The sequence below is a fragment of the Equus quagga genome, chromosome 11, assembly GCF_021613505.1.
Source record: "Equus quagga isolate Etosha38 chromosome 11, UCLA_HA_Equagga_1.0, whole genome shotgun sequence".
NCBI lineage: Eukaryota > Metazoa > Chordata > Mammalia > Perissodactyla > Equidae > Equus > Equus quagga.
Window position 1 is genome coordinate 73,013,969 of NC_060277.1, and position 19,293 is coordinate 73,033,261.

At 39.1% G+C, this 19,293-nt stretch overlaps 1 protein-coding gene across 1 annotated transcript in view; it reads left to right on the forward strand.

Moving 5' to 3' along the window:
• Positions 1-19,293, forward strand: part of BLMH (bleomycin hydrolase) — a 44,383-nt gene that overhangs the window by 16,027 nt on the left and 9,063 nt on the right. The window contains exons 7-11 of the mRNA XM_046676433.1: positions 7,518-7,673; positions 8,545-8,703; positions 8,814-8,881; positions 9,952-10,069; positions 12,723-12,792. Of these exons, the coding sequence (XP_046532389.1) occupies positions 7,518-7,673; positions 8,545-8,703; positions 8,814-8,881; positions 9,952-10,069; positions 12,723-12,792 (571 nt within the window). The remainder of the gene's footprint in view (positions 1-7,517; positions 7,674-8,544; positions 8,704-8,813; positions 8,882-9,951; positions 10,070-12,722; positions 12,793-19,293) is intronic.

A 19,293-nucleotide genomic window follows, 5' to 3' on the forward strand; every position in this document is an offset into this window, starting at 1 on the left:
ATGATATAGACAAATACAAAATGGATATAAACTGGAAATAGGATTTAGATCTTACTGACACCAACTGCAGCTTTTCTGATGGGTTATAGGTTGGTAGAGAGGGACTACACATATCCACATTGTAAGGTTAGTATAAATTTCCAGTTTAATTAGCCAAGGGTGTAAAATCTTAGACGTCAGAAGGCCCTAGGGGGCAGGTGCAGGTACAGCATAACTCAGCAGAGCTTCCTTGACCCCCCTAAATGCAGGGAAGGATCTCAGTGGATCTAAAAATCAGACTCAAATTTTGGCATACTACTACCCTTTTACCCTTGGGGCTTGTATCACAATTTTAGGACAACTTTCTCTAATAATCTATATTTAAGGGAATAGTTACAAACATTGGATTTTCCTGTTTTGTTTTTAACTAAATTCAGAATCATGAGGGCCACATCATAATTGGGTTGAGGAGTCAGAGAAAAGCAGAATCAGTTGCCAGGTGTCACTGAGCCATATATCTCTCTGCCTTTACCTTTCCAGCATTTTGGAAAGCTCATATTCCCTGAGTCTACTCTCTTGGCTCTGTTTTAATACCATTCTATCAGATTGGTTTGGTTTAAAATCACAATTACATGTCACGTATGCAGTAAACGTTTCTTTAACACGTATACCTGGCACTGTTCTAGGCATTGGGGATTCAGCAGTGAACAAAACAGACAAGAGACCCTGCCTTCATGTGATTTACTTTCTAGTAGAGAGAAGTGAATAAAATATACGGGAAGTATAATGTGCCAGAAGATGGAAAGTGCTATGGAGAAAAATAAAGCAAGAGAGAAAGATAGGAAGTGCTGGGATGGGGAGTGGGCAATTTCAATTGAAGTCACAAATATATTTCCCTAAATAGACTAATTGTGGTTTTTCAATATGTAATTATATTCTGAGGAATATGGTTGTAGTCTTACTTCATTCAATTCTATGTAATGACTTTTGTTCAATGTCTAGTATCTTTTTTTTCTCCTGAATGTCAGGTGCATTTTGTGTGAAGCAGGCAACACTCCCAAGTTGCCCACCAGAGAGCAGACTTGGCTATCCAAAGCTCACTGCCCCTTGTGTACCTTTGAGAGCAGGGATGTTATTTCAGAGCAGCAGTCTCTTACCGAGAAAATAGAGCATCAGGGACCCTGGAGATTATACTTTGGAGAATTTTTTTTTTTTTAAAGATTTTTTTTTTCCTTTTTCTCCCCAAAGCCCCCCGGTACATAGTTGTATATTTTTAGTTGTGAGTCCTTCTAGTTGTGGCATGTGGGATGCAGCGTGGCCTGATGAGCAGTGCCTTGTCTGCGCCCAGGATTTGAACTGACGAAACCCTGGGCTGCTAAAGCGGTGCGCGCGAACTCAACCACTCGGCCATGGGGCTGGCCCTGGAGAGTTTTTTTTTAATCAGAGCTCATTTAACTATTGTTAGTTGGCTTGGAGCCAAATTTTCCCTCCAAAGTGTTCCAAACTGACTTGAATGTGAATGGCTTTGAATAATTTATAGGCATGGTAAACAAATAATATAAAACAAAGCAACATGTTTCCAATTACAGTTTTACTAAAATCCATGAGGGAAAGATGTCACCCTTATCCTCGTTCATTCTTTATATGTATCTTTGATAAATATTCAGATTTGTAAAACATAGGCAGTAGGGCATAAGTATTTGTCTTGTAAAAGGATTCACCGTAGAATTCATTCAGATAGCAAAAATGCAGATTTCCTTTAATGCATTTTTGGGGAAGAGGGAATGATTTAATGCTTTTTACTTTAGATAGAGAGTCAGATGCACAATAGGGTACGATGTAAATTATATTGTAAAACATTCATATTTATATTTAGAATGTGTTTAAACGTAAACAGCTTCACCTATTTGTCTTAATCTTCATTGGTCTTGGCCCTGGCCTCCCCCTTCTTTTGGCCAGAGCCTGGCTGAGTTGGATAGATCACCTCCGGATGACTGAGAGTTGAGCAGAATGATTCCACAGATATATGATCACACACATGTAACGATTACTCGTGGAAAGCACATAGCATTTAAGTCTGTTAACCCTTCCTTATCCAAACGTGCTCTAACTATAAGCTTTCACTGTCATTGTCAGTTTGTCAATGTCACTAACATTGTATCGTTACCAGTGGCAGTGTCCTCTTCATGATGACAGGTTCCTAAAGTTGCCATTTGTGGCCTTGGTGCTCAGCAAATCAAAGTGACTCTCTGGTCCCTGTGAATCCCAAACATAGCTCATTAATCCATGGCTAGAGTAGCTCAATTACAGTTGCTAATATGATGCCCTGCGTCTTCATTCTGTGCTAGAAACCAACGTGAGAATGATACAACATTAAAAGAGAGTTGGTTTAAGGACCGGCTGTTCAGGCTCATAAAACACTTGGTAAATCCTAGTAAAGGAAGATTCTGTCTTAGAAAACAGAATATAACAAAATGAAAGGCAGACATAACCTCTTTTGGTAGTTAATCTGCTTCTGTTAATATGACAGGCTCTGTCTTCCATAATAATATGTGGACTAAGAGTCTCTTTATCCCTAATCATAGGCCTAATGTCATAGGCAGACCTATTCCTAGTTTTCTAGCTTTGGTTCAGAGAATAAGTTTGGACACTGGTATCAGGTTCCAGTCTTTTCCAAGGCATTTGAGGCCTAGAACACATTGGAGATGACGAAGAGAAATAAATACACAACAGTTTCAGTGTTCAGTGATGACATATGGGTGCAGACTGAGAATTGTGGGATTTTGAGTGTGTGTTCCTTGATGGATGAGGCAGCCAAAAGGGACTAGGGTGTCTAATGAATTTCCCTAAAAGTCAATCTGGAGAATTTCTGGCTACTCAAGTAAAGCTAAGGAGTACCAAAAACTAAGCTTCTTAAATAGTCTTTCAGGATGAAAATGGTGGGGATAGGGTGTTAAGAAGGCAGGCATAGATCTTTTATCTGGTGATTCTCTCAGAGCAGAGGTGGGAGCAGACAATTCTGAAGGAAGAGGAAGGTAAGGTGAGGGAGGAGGGTAAAGTGAGGAAGAGGATGGGTTCTGTCAGGTTAAGGACAACACAGTTCTCCAGAGTGGGGGTCCAAGGAGAGGAGGGGAAGAAGAGATGTGTTTCTTATAGGCTCCAGCTTTGTTTTGCTTGCGAAGCCTTCCCTTTTGCCTACTTTTATAGAGTACCTTTGGGATTCGGCTCAGTTCATCCACTGAGATATCTATCATCTTCCCTGGTTAAAACCAAAGGGATAGAAAAAACCAATAGAATTAGTAGGACATTATTTTAAAAATAAAATAGCTCTGCTGCTTCCAAGAATGACTCCGCAACATGGGTAGGACTGGCTACCCTAATCCTATCTGTATTTGGTACACCTCTTCTTGAAATTTAGAAAGCAAAGTTAGGGGATGATGCCATTCCAGTACAGAATTTGCCAATGTGTAAGTTTCTAATCTATGAAGTGAGAAAATAATTTTTGGGGGGGGGGGGAAGCCATTGTTCTTCCCTTCACTAGAGGAAAAAGAGAGAGAATTGTCCTTAATTATGAAAGGAATTGATAGGTGATGATTTGCTATAATCAGCTTGTGGCAGGTGTGAACCCATCCATGGTCTATCAGTCAGAAATGGACTAGAGCTGGTGTGTTTTACTTAACTACCAAGTTCTGGGTATTGGACTCTTGGAAAACATTGCCTATGCATATGAGTAAGGTCTTGACCATCAGAATGTTTTTAAAGAGAGTAGAAGCCAAATTTGATTTCCTAAATTCAAATTCCACACCAGTCACAGGAGAAAAACTTTTAAGAGAACTGTTTTTAATGTGTTTCTTGTAGGGCTTGTTGGGATATGTCTAAGACCTAGTTCCTGTCCCTAGTAGATTAAGTCTAGCCGAGGAGACATTAGGGAAACATAAATGGCACTATGGAATCAAATGTTAATTTATTATTTTTTTGTGAGAAAGATTGGTCCTGAGCTAACATCTGTGCCCATCTTCCTTTATTTTGTGTGTGGGATGCCACCACAGCATGGCCTGATGAGTGGTGTGTGGGTCCACACCTGGGATCAAAACTGGTACACTCCAGGCCGCCAAAGTGGAGTACACAAACTTAACCACTATACCACCAAGCCAGCCCCTCAGATGTTAAATTTTTGTGCCAGCTGTGTTCATAGAAGGGCACTAGTTAGTGTGAGCTGGAATAATTAATTAGTGAAAACTTTCTGGAGGAGGGGCATCCTGCACTGAACTTTACCGCGTGGGAGTACGATTGGGATCTCAGGAACCGAGGAGATGGCAGAGCTAGGAAGGTGGCAGTGAGCTGAGTGCATTGAACGGACTGTAAGGAAAGACACAGGCAAGCCTGACTGGAGTGCAGGGTCTATGATGGGAAATAAGGTTGGGTGATGTTTCAGAGAACCTTTAAAATCTGACCATGCTCATCAGGGAAATGCAAATTAAAACCACATTGAGGGCCCAGCCCGGTGGCACAGCGGTTAAGTGCACACGTTCTGCTTGGGCGGCCCGGGGTTCGCCAGTTTGGATCCCAGGTGCGGGCATGGCACCTCTTGGCATGCAAGCCATGCTGTGGTAGGTGTCCCACATATAAAGTAGAGGAAGATGGGCACGGATGTTAGCTCAGGGCCAGTCTTCCTCAGCAAAAAGGGGAGGACTGGCAGCAGATGATAGCTCAGGGCTAATCTTCCTCAAAAAACAACCCACATTGAGATACCATTACATATCCACTAACATGGCAAAAATTAAAAATATAATGTTAAGTATTGGCAAGAATGCAGAACAACCGGAATTTCTTACTTTGCAGGTGAGTATACGTAAATTCTTTCAACCCCCTTGAGAACTGTTTAGATAAAAATGTTCTTAGCAGCTTTGTTCATAATAACCTCAAACTGGAAACAACTCATGTGTCCATCAATAGGAGAACAGATAAATTGTAATATATTTACACAGTGGAATACAGCACAGCATTAAAGAACAAATTACTCATACCCACAGCACCATGACTGAATCTCACAGACATTATATCAGCAAAGTAAGCCAGACATGAAAGAGAATATACTGTATTATTCCATTTACGGGAAGTTAAAGAACAGGCAAAACTAATCAATGATTATGTAAGTCAAAATGCCGCTTACCTTGGAGGAGGTGTTGGTTATTGACTGCAAAGGGGCCATGGAACCGCTGGAGCCCTGGAAATGTTGTCCATATTGATCTGAGTGGTAGTTGCATGGGTGTGTATGTGTGTAAAAAATTGAATTGAGCTGTATACTTAAGATTAGTGCACTTTACATACTTAATGTACGTTATGCCTAAGAAAAATAAATGAAGTCCTAGAGTTTGGATTGGTTGTGGGAGGTAATAGGGAAGCGTATTGAATTTTGAAGAGGGAAGTGACTTGAAGAAAGTGGTACTTCTAAAATTATTCATCCTGTAGTGATGTGGAGAATGGAACAGTGTTCAGATCAGCTGTTATGTCTAGGTCAGCTATAGTGCTAGATGCTATAGAAGACACAAAATATCCATGACCTGGTCCTTAGCCTTAAGAAATTTATGATCTTTTGGAGGAGACAAGTTATATGAAACCCAGAAAGTTACGGTGAATGATAAATGCTTAATTCGTAGTGTTATGGTAACAGCCGTGAAGTCAGTTCTGCGTTCAAATCCTAACTCTGCCGTTTATTGGCTTTGTGACTTCAGTCAAGCTATTTATTTCCCTGAATGTTGATTTCCTTATCTGTAAAATGAGGATAATATCTACCACTTTTGTTGAGAGGATTAAGAGAGACGGTGTTCAGAGCTTATAGTGCAGCACAGAAGACATTCAGCAAATGTTCCCTTCTTTGAACCCTGTATCCATGGAGCAAAAAAAAGTTTGGTTTTTTTTGTGACAGTGTGTAACCTCGGTTCAGATCGTGGTTCTGCCACTTACTGGCTGTGTGACCTTAAGTAGGTTATTTGATTTCTTTGAGTCTTGATCTCTCTTGAGGAAAAAAAAAAAGTAGGGGAAATTTTACCTTGAGAGAGTTTATGAAAATTAAGTGAAGATATATAGTAGCAGATATATATAGCAGATATATAGTATCTAGCACAAAATAGTCACACTTAATATAGAATCCATTTCTCTTGACTGTAATGGTGTATACAAATGTGTGGTACAAATAATGCAGGTAATAAGTGATGAAATTGGATCAAGGTGGTGACTGGGGGGTAAGAGAAAGAAGAGGCAGATCATTGTGTACTGTTTTTTAAAAGATATAGTAAATTTGGTATAGAAGATGAAGTACTTTATATACTCTGATCTTATACAAGGTATGTCTCTGTACTTCTATTTTTTTTTTTATTGAGTTATTGATAGGTTACAATCTTGTGAAATTTCAGTTGTACATTAATGTTTGTCAGTCATGTTGTAGGTGCACCACTTTACCCTTTGTGCCCACCCCCCACCCCACCTTTCCCCTGGTATCCACTAAACTGTTCTTGGTCCATAGTTTTAAATTCCTCATATGAGTGGAGTCATACACAGATTATCTTTCTCTCACTGGCTTATTTCACTTAACATAATTCTCTCAAGGTCCATCCATGTTATTGCAAATGGAGTGATTTTGTTCTGTTTTGCAGCTGAGTAGTATTCCATTGTATATATGTACCACAACTTCTTTATCCATTCGTCTGTTGATGGGCACTTAGGCTGCTTCCACGTCTTGGCTATTGTAAACAGTGCTGCAATAAACATTGGGGTACACAGGACTTTTGGGATTGCTGACTTCAGGCTCTTTGGATAAATACCCAGTAGTGGGATGGCTGGATCGTATGGTAGTTCTATTTTTAGTTTTTTGAGGAATCTCCATTCTGTACTTCTATTTTTGTCTTTCTATAAGATGAAAATAATATAAAGTATATCCTTGGATTGTAATGATGCTAACTTGAAGGTGTTGTGATATCAGTAGAAAATATTGTGTTCTCACAACCCCAAAAATGGTACTTTATGACTAAAAGTTATTCTTGTTCTAATAATACTTTCAACAGGCATTGTCATCCAAGCTCCAAATGAAAATCTAATGACTTTTCTGTGAGTGGAGACCCCTGGCACAATCAAAGCAAAATCTAGAAGCATAAAGGGAAGGAAATCCATCTATGAAATACACGTTATTATTTGTTGATTGAAGTGTAATCAGCAGAGCAGCACCCAGGTCTTGTTGTGTGTCAGTGGTGAGCAGTGTCTTGCTAAGGAAGTTTAATTTACAGGGCAAATACCAGGCACTAAATATTAACCTTTCAGAATTATATTGTTAAGAGTGTTTGTTTAAGAACTCACAAATTGACTGATTACAGATCCTGGACACTAGCCTTCCAATTTTTGGAGCAATATTAGATTTCCTGTGAAATTTCTAGCTTGAATTTAGCCACTGATTTCTTATGTTTCCCAAGCTTGAGGAAAATGAAGAGGTAAAAAATAACGCTTCTCCCTAGCCATCACTCATCTGTCCTTCTTTCTTCCAGATATTCCGAGTGGTGTGCATCTGTTTGGGTAATCCACCAGAGACATTTACCTGGGAGTATCGAGACAAAGATAAAAATTATCAGAAGATTGGTCCCATAACACCCTTGGAGTTTTACAGGAAACACGTCAAGCCACTCTTCAATATGGAAGATAAGGTTGGAGACTGGCACAGGCAGCCACTGGCTGTTTACTTTCAGATGCCTATGGACTACAGGGAAGGGTATAAGATTCCTGGGTTAACATGCATGAACATCAAACTAGATGCTAAACAAACTTTTTTCCTCCTTCCTCTGAAATATTTTATGCACTGACTGAAGTTCGCCATATCAAGATCCCCAGTGCTCCTCTTTAGAGACTTGTCTAACTGTAGGCCAGCAGCTTAATTCCCACATGCTTCCCTGGTTTGGACCCAGAATCACTTTCAGGTGCAAAGACAATAAAAGTTTTTTATTGTCGTTGAGTGTTTCTTACCACGGGTTCAGAGCACCCCTGTACTATGGACCCCTCTGGGGATTTTCTTGTGGAAGGGAGCAGTGTCCTATCCTAGTTTTTCCTGCTCTCTTCAGGTCTCCTCCACTTGCCTAGCAGGATGACCAGATACCCCTCCTTTATTGACATCTGGATCCTCTCATAAGCAAATGGCTTTGTTCTATAATTGGAATTCCAACTTCGTTGTGGTATTATAGGGTGTTGAGCCTGTCTTGTAACTTGAGAGCAAGGGTCTTGTACTTGCCTCACTCGGCGCATGGAGTTCTTCAGAATTAGTTTTGGGACAATTCTTGCCAGTAGGAAAAACAGATAGATGCAGCTCCCAGATGTGTCCCTTGCACTAATTAGGTACAAGGTCTGCTCTTACATGACTTTACCATGTTTTGTTTCTTTGTTATTTAACAGTGTGTTTGTGATTCTTATTCTTATGGGCAGAGGTGATGAGCTTGATGCAAACATGAATTTAGAGGAGAGGTGTGTGTCTTGCTTGACATTCCTGGTTTTATGTTCTAATCAACATGTTCTTGATCTCAATAGATTTGTTTAGTGAATGACCCTCGGCCCCAGCACAAGTACAACAAACTTTATACAGTGGACTACTTAAGCAATATGGTTGGAGGGAGAAAAACTCTATATAATAACCAGCCCGTTGACTTCTTGAAAAAGATGGTTGCTGCCTCCATCAAAGATGGAGAGGTTTGTATTGTTTCTGCTTCGTTGGGGTTAAAACCTCTTCTTCCACTTTGGTATAATAGGAAGATAGGATTTATGTTGACTTTTTTTCTTGCTCTGTCCTGTATTTCTAGGCTGTGTGGTTTGGCTGTGATGTTGGAAAACACTTCTCTGGCAAGCTGGGCCTCAGTGACATGAATGTGTGAGTGTAAGAAATTTAAAATAGAAAGTCATTTGTGGGTTGTAGCTGTTGGAGTGTACTCTTGGTACAAAATGACCCAGCTTAGGTTTACCCAAAGATTAAGGTTTGCTTGAGGGTGGGTTTCTTTCTTTCCAACTTGTAGAGTTTGAGGACTCATAGCAGAAACTCCACAGACTTATATGCTCTAACCTGGGAACTCAAGGTTATACTTCATAATTGAGTTGAAATTGTTGAGTGTTCCTAGAAAGCCATCCTATATGAGAAAGACACTTTTAAAAAGTAATTGATTACTGTGTAAATCTGCTCAGCACATTTGGAAATGTAATGAAAAGTTTTCCAGACCTTTTGTTTGCTGTTTGATCCTTCTTAACTACTTCTCTTAATTTGATGCCTCTTGTCTTTATGACAACTTGGGCTAATTTGCATACACACTTTAAAGCCTTCCTCCTGGTTGTTGATGACAGTGAAGGTTCATTTGTGAACTAAATCATATACAGAATTCCTTGACTATAAAATATGCCACTTTAGCGTTATTTACAAGTAATTGTTACTTGTAGGAAGTGAGTAAATATCTTGACAGTTAACAATAAGAGAAAAGAAATCTGCTAAAAGAGAATTCATGAATTTTTTTTTAACTTTGGAAATATTTTCCAATATTTTTGACATCACTTATTTAAATTTCACAGTCAGCAATGGTCTAAATGAATTCAGAAACTGGGTGGTTCTACCAGCTCAAAAGAGACCATTTTTGAAAGAAGTTACTTCAGAACCTTTTTTTAAGGTTTTCTTGCCAAAATGACAGTGCAAAATCATCTTGTCAGCTTTTTGATTTGGAGAATTTATATTTAATCACTTAGTATTTTCCTTAGTACTCTTGTGACACATAGAGAGTGGAATCCCATTGAGAAACTAAATTCTACATGTACCATATTCTCTGGAGAGCTATAAGCCCAAATTTATTTGGAGCTATCAAGCCCCTTCAGTTTCTTTTGTGTTCCTTTTATAACCAGGAGCCAGTTTTCCCCCCATGATTGTATTCTCTTTATTCTGTACTATCATTCTTCTTACAGCTATGACCACGAGTTAGTGTTTGGTGTCTCCTTGAAGAACATGAATAAAGCTGAGAGGTTGACTTTTGGTGAGTCACTTATGACCCACGCCATGACCTTCACTGCTGTCTCAGAGAAGGTACGATCCTCAGCATGCCTGCTGCAGTGTTTGCACAGGTGGACCTACATTCTCCTACAGACTCCTTATCCGGCAATCTTCATTCATAGTGTGTATGATTTCTGTTAAACGTAGCTTCCAAGCAAAACCTTGTGCCCACGTCACTTGGGGTTTGGCTGCCTGCTCGGAGGGAATAAAAATAGGAACTTTTCATGAGGACCAGAATTTGAGTCAGCAGGGAGTAAAGAAGTAACTGCTTTTCTATCACTTTGGAAGTTCTTGTTGGGAAGAGAGGTCAGCAAGGGAACTTGGGAGAAGATAACTTCTGTTTAATGAGGAATTAAAATGTTCTCTGAAAGTGTTCATATCTTGATGACTTATGTTCAGACTTACCTTCCTTTCATTTGTCATTCAGATTGTTCTACAGTAAAATGTCAGCAACAGTAATTTGTGGACTCCATGCCCATTACAGGATTTATGCAGAGTTTCAGGAATTGGGTGTAAAGTATTTTGAATTTCCTGTGAAATACTCTGAATGGTAATATCACTATTTCTAGGACACAGTGTTGTAAACAACTGAAATTTTATCTTTCACAAATAAGCCTCCCCATTTCTAGGCTGTAGAATGGATATTTTATTCCTGTGCTCAGGGATCATAATGAAGAAAAGACTTCAAACTACTTTAATTCTTTACCACCCCAAGCAAAAATGTTCTTTTTCTTGCCGGTCTAATTACTGGAAAGAAAGTCACAGAATGACCACCTTGACATTAGAAGCAAAACATTAGAAGAAACTGTTCACAAAATACTATAAATAATAAAGTAAAATAGTAAAGTAAATAAAATACTAGTAAAATACCTAGGATAAAATACTAAGTTGTTCATAGTCATTTGTTTGGGCCTACTATAATGTAAAATTCAGTAGATTTATAACTAAAACTCCTTAAATTAAAGTTAAGCTTTTAAACTATTTAGAAGATTATTACAAACCACAAACCTTATAATTTCCAAGAGAGGTTAGGCTTTTTATCTTTTTCTGTCTCTGTTATAGAGTATTCCTCTTCTTCAGAGCTAAAAATCATACGTATTCCAGGTCATTTTCTCTGGAACTTCCATTGTTTGGTTGGCATGGTTTATTAACGTGCCATTTTTTCCTGAAGGAAATGGAGCTACCTTACATACTAGTAGCATAAAGCAGAATTTATATTATGATAACTGGAATTGTATAGTGAGATTTTTCTCTTCCTTCCACTTTAAGTTTTTAACCACTAAAACTAGTTTGCACTGCATTTGAATGATTATGTAGAGATAAATGCTAGCAGCTGTATTCTGGGATATTCTTTTTCGTTGCTGGTTTCTTGGAGTCCCTATGACAGAAGTCCAGGTATTATTCTAGGTTTGTAGACAACACAGAGAGCAGCCTGATCCAGGTCATGCAAGAATTCATTGGCAAAGGGAAAGAAGGGGAAACATTTTCTTATAGTAATAAATGACCTTGGGTGATATAGATTCTGAAAGTGATATTTAAAAGGAAAGTAAAGATGGACTAAAATGAGGGGAGTAGAAAACCAAAACAGACATTTAATAGGCTAGCCCCAGAATGTATAGTTCAGTGATATGGTTTTGAAGGTACCTGGGGCTAAGAGTAAGGAGTAGTACAGAGAAGAGTGTTTGAAACTTATGAGTTTGATTGATGGCTATTTCTGAGACTGAAAATTACTGAGATCCAAGAAGACTGCCAAGAGTAAAGTCAAATCCCCTGTAGATGACTCTCATGCAGTTAATGCCAGTGGGAGTTGACAGATGAAATCATTAGGAGATAATTCAGGGGCCAGCCTCTTCTTATGCTACAAAGATTTGAGTTGTTTTGACATCTGCAAATGCCTGGGTAAACATGGAAGAGAAAAGTCTTTTCCCAAATGGAGCCTTTGTATTGTCCCTCTCTGTGTCACTGTAGTAAAGACTAAATGAAGCTTATCATGATGAATTGCATTTCCCTTTAAGAAGATGAAAATTGAGCACATTTTATTAAGGAAGATGGAAGAGGGAGAACAGTAGAATTGCTCGGATTTTGTTTTATGAAAATAGTCTTTCTCCTTTTGCTTTGCCTTTCAGTCTCTATTAAATTCAACATTTGTGTAACTGAATCAGTGAAAGAACACGTTTGCAGAGTATCATTACTTGGTTCTCCTAAGTAGAAAATTAGGCAGTATGATGAGAATGTGTTTGTTTTTGTCTTTGAGCTGTGACCAGTTCTTAGAATTATTTCTAAAATAAATGCAGTGGGGTGCCTTTGCAAAGAACACTGATTGATTACAAACCAGAGACCCTGGTTTCAGTCGTGTTCACTGCTTTTAGTAATTTGATATTTCATTTTTCTTAGCCAAGAAGCATTTTAATATGCTTATTTTTTGTATATAATATAATGTAAAGGAGAAAATAGTATTTACTGCTTTGTTAGGTTTATTGCATTTTTACCCCAGGAGATTCAGACTCCAGTTCTATTCGAGTATTTCATTAGTTATAGTAGAACATGTGTGGTCCTGATCATGCATATCACGTTTGTATGCAGAAGACTGTTTCTTCTGAGTGGCTAAAGAAGAGCTAAAATTCTGTGACACCTCAGCAGGAGGGATCTAGTTGCAGACTGTACACTGTTGTCCACTCTTTTGCAGGATGATCAGGATGGTGCGTTTGTGAAATGGAGAGTGGAGAATTCATGGGGTGAAGACCATGGCCACAAAGGTGAGCTTAATCTCGTAGTACTAAGGGTGACAGGGTCTCTGCTTCCTAAGAATTATGGGTAGAAAGCTGCAGTAGTTTGGGCATTTTTAGTGGTGGTCCTATCAACTAGACTGTTCTAGAGAAAAATGTGAGGATCTGGTTTGTCCCCAGAATCCCAGTGACCTGCATGGTATGCCTGAACTGCCAAGTTGCCTCTAAGCCCAATATGTGCTGGCATTCGTTCCAAACCAGGCTGGCCCTACTAGACCTCTTTGTGCCTGAACTACTTGGCCAGTGAGAAGTTTGAGTGCCATTTGCTAGGATGTTTGCTATGTAGCATTTAGTGCATTTTCATTTACTGCACTGGGCAGAAGCCTTCTGAGGGAGAATGGGATTGGCAAAACTTGAGGCATTTATTGGAGACTCCTTAGAAGTTGTGAAGTTTAAAGAGGAAAAGAATGCTTTGGTTACTGTTTAGAACTGTTTTATTCTGACAAATCAAAACCCAGGCAGCAGTCATGAGTAAATTAGGCTAAAAAAAACAGGTAATATATGAGTTGTAGAAAAATAAAAAATAGAGATAAGCAAAAAGAGGACAATAAAAATCTCTAATAATCCTACCACCCCAGAGATCTCAATTGATTAACACTTTTAGGGTATATTCCTGCAAATTTTTGAGGCCGTATTTTTAAAGACTGTTTTTCATAGTGGATTAAAAAGCCTTTTAAGGAGGTTTTATTCTTTAATTTTTAAGGTTTCAAACCAAAAGCAGCAACTGCCATAGAGTGTTATGCACGTAAGCCTGTATTTGCGTGTGTGCTGTGTCATTTTGTAATAGCTCTGTTCTGGAGTCCACACTCCTTACCCTTAGCCAGTGGATTCTGGCTGAGAAAAGAACATTAACCACAGCTCACTAGACTACTTAAGAGACGGGGAGGGCCAGCCCAGTGGTGCAGTGGTTAAGTTCATGCACTCTGCTTTAGCGGCCCAGGGTTCGCTGGTTTGGATCCTGGCCACAGATCTACGCACCACTTATCAAGCCATGCTGTGGCAGGCGTCCCACATATAAAGTAGAGGAAGATGGGCACGGATGTTAGCTCAGGGCCAGTCTTCCTCAAAAAAAAAAAAGAAAAGAAAAAGAAACCAAGGGGCTGGCTCTGTGGCCGAGTGGTAAAGTTCGCGTGCTCCGCTGCGGTGGCCCACGGTTCGGATCCTGGGCGCGAACATGGCACCGCTCGTCAGGCCACGTTGAGGCAGCGTCGCACATCCCACAGCTAGAATGACCTGCAACTAAGATATACAACTATGTACGGGGCGGGTTTGGGAAGATAAAGCAGAAAAAAAAAAAAAGAAAACAGACTAGGAGGAAGTAGGTAGGGAAGCTCTGGGATACCCGGATGCTTGGGCTCAAACTTAAGCGTACATCTCACCAAGCAGGAATCAGCCGGAAATCTTCTTAAAAAGAAAATAGAGATCTCAGCAACTCTTTGCCTGTTGCATCCCTCATTTCATCTTTTGTTCTAAGTCTTTTAATCCCTCATAAAATGATCATTGGTGGATTTTGGCCAACTATCCCTGGGATCCTGTGGTGAAACTCAGCAGCTCAGGGTTTATATATAAACAAATAAAAACACTGTTAGTTCATTTCTGTTCATTGTCAGGTAGTTACATGTCCCCCTTCTGTGAATTCTGTTATTGTTCTGTGATTATGGGGTGCTTGTTAAATTAACTATTATGAATTAAAATGCAACATATTTTTTAATTAGTTATTTCTTATAAGATGAATTTCATTTTAAGACAAATACATGTTGGGATCAGGTAGAGAGGGGCATAAACCTTAAAGGTAGCAGAAAGATTAAAAATAACTCTCAGTTCAATTATATCTGTAAATTGGTGAAATGGATGCAAGGGAATAGCTTGTCTTGAATTGGAAGGATTTGATATTAGTAACATTGTAAAACATAAGATATTGCTTCAGATGAACATCTGTAGCTTCTGATTCATTTTTGACCTAATTTGATCCCTGTAATTGGGTTTATCATCATAAAGGTGAATGTCTAGGAAAAGAACTGGAGTTTTGGTTTGTTTGGACAAGCCTGGATCCACTGGCTTGCTTCAGTGATATTTTCTATCTGTAACAGTCGTTGAGTTTGTAGATAGTAGTGATATCCATTTAAGAGAGTATGTACACTTGTTAGGCAAATGCTCTGTGTTTTGTGTAGTATGAATTATTGTCTTTATCACTTTGAGCCTAAATATATACTCTTAAAGAGGATTCTGGGCCACTTTGCTATTTTTTTCCCGTTCAGCTGTACTTCTTTACTCCTACTCAGTAAAAGTTTTCCTTCTGCTGACTTACTCATTTCGTTACTGTGTTGAGAGAGCTGGAGTCTTGATCCCTGTGATCTGCCTGTAATCTTTCCAAGTGAAATCAGCTATCTAGTTAAGATTAAACTGACTTTTTTTTGTTGTTCTCAAATAACTAAAATGCCTGAGATTATACAGAGCAAAGCATTTCAGTGGAGAGCCAACAGATAAGAAATTGAACTGAGTGGGGGTGGAAAATAGTTCATTCATAGCCAAAATAAATTATTCTCATGTATTTCTTGGTAATGTTCTTTCTGACTTAACAGGAAGGAAGGAAAAGAAAACATGATCTAATTTAGTTGGCACACTTGGTCTGACCTTAGGAGAGTGTGTATGTTATTATGCTGGTGATGTGTGTTTACCCCAGCAGGGCCCTTCTGTCTGTCATCCTGATGGGCATTGGCTGGCACCTCTGAGGCAGAGCTTCTGTTTGTGCTCTCTTGGGAGATGTGACAGCCTTAAACAGCATTGCTGGGATTTTGTTTCTGTAGATAACATTGTTAACAGTTTGTTAGTATTCTCTTTGGGATTTCTTCCTGTTAAGTTTGATGGTTTCTGAAAAAGCACTGTTGATAATACAAGTTGGAGGTAAACGGAACCCAGATACCTGGGCAGGCTGCCCTTGCACTCTGCCCAGTCCTGGCTTTGGTCTTGCCCATCGGTCATGTTCATGGCCTTTCCTGCACAGAAATTGCTAAATAGATCAAATAACCTGACCATTTCCCCAAATGGGCAAAGGTTCCTTCTGACTATAGGAGACATAAAAGGGGAAATTAATTCTTGTCTTCCTCGACTCGTTGAGTTACTTCATGTTGATGAATTCTAGTATTAGTCAGCTGGACTGAAAATTGGATGCGTATCTAACATGTTGTACAACCAACATGGCTTTCTTTTCTCCTCAGCTTCTTGGAATACTTGACTGTGCATTTTTGCCTTGTTTGTGGGTCATATCAGAAATGGATTTCACAGTTGGATGGGGGAACAGACCTTGGGACTTGTTAAATTGTCTTTCATTTTGAAATGTTGATAGGCTTGTTACGGTAAATAGTCTGTACACTATTTAAGAATTTAAAATAGGGGAGATAACCATTGGTGCTTCTCGCTCTTAGTCAGAAATTCATCTGAGAAACTATCTTTACGTGATTAAGAAATTATCTAAAGTGATCTAAAGAGACAGAGCCATAACCTAGACCGGCTGACAGTAGAGCCTGTTTTCTTAACCACTAAACTTTGCTTCCTCTCAGCTTCTCTCTTCTAGTAGCATCTAGTCCACTCATGGAAATAACAGATCAATTTCGATCTTTGGTGATCAGAAGCTAGTTGCTGAGGGGACACAAAACTGTAAAAAGGATCTGGAGGCATCTTGTAAGTGTCCGATGTCAGGAGACGGGGCTCGTACAGCACCGTAATGGCTGGGAGTCCGGACGAGGAGGGAGGGATGAGGCATCCTGTGAGGGTTTGTGTCCAAAGTTAGCACACTGTGAGTTGGTCAAGTAAAAACTGTATGTAACCTCCCAAAATTTACCAGAATTATTTTGTTCATGCTGCTTTATAACATGTTTTTCTGTTTTTTTCTTAACTTTTTTATCATGAACAATTTTGAACATGTATAAAGTGGACTGAATAGAATTAAGGAATCCCCACGTGCCCATCTCCCATCGTCACTGGTTGTCCGAATTCTACCATGCGTGTAACAAAGTGTTTTTGACAGTCGGTAAATTAAATTCTTGGACGCTCTCCCTAATGAACCAGTCTTATTAGGAAACTTTACTTCTTCATGATCGGTTCACTTAGTCATGGGATGGTATTCCAGTTCTGAAGTCTGCTACAGCAGAGCTGTGAATGTGGAATTGTCATAGCACAGTTCTTAATGCTTGTTTAGTCTAGTTTTTTAATATGCTAAGTAATATAACTTTTAAGTGAGGGTAGGAGGAATATTTTCAAATTCTGTAATGGTCATTGAAGGAAAATCTTTATTTTTAAAAAATTCTCTCTTTCTTTTCATTTTGAACCAAGATTAGTTTTTCATTTTTCAGTTTGCTTTTGTGCCTTTAAGATACATGAACGTGTGAAATTGTTTTTAACCTACGTTCTTCATCTTTTCTTACAAATGAACCTCTTTGTTCCTGAATTCATTTTAGTAAAATTTCCAGACTTCCTCCTGAAAGGGAGTCTCTTGATGATTTCAGTTAAAGAGTCTTTGGCATCTTAGAGATTAATCTGGAAAGAAACTTACGTGGCTGATTCAGATTATATGTGGACTTTTGTTTCCTTAAATCCATCAGTATGGCCTTTAATTGCCTCACCAGTCAGCCTACCCCGTGTGGTTTTGGAGACAGGGTGTCCAAAGCTAGGCACAAAATTCAGCGTATTCCTCATAGAACGTTGTATATATTGTTGAACCAGGAGAGACAGTTAGATGCTGTGGAGTAATTTAACTCCTTATGGTTTTGCGTTTCCCTTATCAGTAACATGGGTAATTACTGTTGCCTTATGAGGTCCTATAGTTTTACAGCCCTTAGATGAAATAGTGTATGAAAGCGTTTTTCAAACTGTTTCCTGTTTTATAACTCTAAAAAGTTTAGTGACTATTCCATATTTCTGTCAGAGGTACTCAGGACGTAGAGTTCATAGCATCTTGCTTCCTAAGAATTTAATTTGCTCATGTATTTGTGTTTATTTCTCCTCATGGCATCAAGATAGAGTAACTGAGGATGTGCATGCCAGTGATTATACCTCTGTTTTATGTGGAAAAAATGAAAATGTGTTGAAAGGTTTCAGCTTATTTGAGTTGCACAGTGTCAGAGATGGAGCTGGAATTCAGATTTCTTAATTTTACTCAGGTCACTTCCCTAAAAATATGATTATAATAGTCCCCCTTATCTGTGGTTTTGCTTTCCATGGTCTCAGTTGTCTGGTCGAACTGTGGTCCAAAAATATTAAATGAAAAATTGCAGAAATAAACAATTTGTAAGTTTTAAATTGCGTGCTGTTCTGAGTAGCATTATGAAATCATTCACCTCACTTCATCTCATCACATAGGCATTGTATCATCATCACATCCTCACAGGAAGAAGAAAGGTGAGTACAGTACAATGAGATGTTTTGAGAGAGAGAGACCACATTCACATGACTTTTATTACAGTATATTGTTATAATTGTTATTGTTAATCTCTTAACTGTGCTTAATTTATAAATTAAACTTTATCATGGGTAGGTATGTGTAGGAAAGCATGGTACACACAGAGCTCAGTACTCTCTGCAGTTTAAGGCGTGCACTAAGGGTCTTGGACTGAATCACTCATGGATAAGGGGGGACTACAGTGATGAAAGATAACTGATTATTTGCAGATCTGTTAGAGATTCAGTTTTCGATTTCTAGCACAGATAATATAAATTATGGACAGTATTGAGCTGAACTTGCTCTGGAATAAGAGAAAATTATATGAACTAGAAGCAGAGGCTTCTCATTTCCTGAAAAGGGCCAAGATACAAATTTGTCATGTCACCTCATGTTTTTCATGTCTCTCTAGGCTTAGGAAAAGTGCTGCTACCATCAAATCTGGGTATCTGAGTTCCTTTAGAGGGACTTCTCATCCTTCATCTTTGTTAACCAAAGAGTCTGCATGACTCGAGCTAAAAAATAGTGCATGTGAGTGGAACAGAGGAAGCATGAGCTCTCAGATGGACTGCTGCTTCCTTATCAAAGTGTGTGACTAGGAGAGGGTTCCTGTTTGTGAGAGAGGAACAAACTATGGGACAGAGGCTCCTCCTAACCTGCAACCAGGCATCAGTTTCAGGGAGAAATCCTCTCACATTTAATAGAGATTTTTGTGTGTGTATTTGCTTTCTCTGTAGAGAGGATCTATTATTTTCACCAGGTTATCTCCAAGGTGTGTTTGCATTTGTTTGAGAAAGATAGAGGTTAAGCATAGAGCCTGGAGCCCAGGTCCACGTCCTAGCACTTCCGCCAATCGGCCGCGTAGCCTTGGTCGTGGTACTTAACTCACTTAAGCCTTGGTTCTCTTCATCTATAAAGGTGGGATAATAATCACATCTACCTCGTGGGGTTGTTGTGAGAACTGTGCCAAGCATGTAAGAAGTGCTCAAAAATCTTAGCTATCATTGTTACTGTTGTTATCTGTGGACGAATGT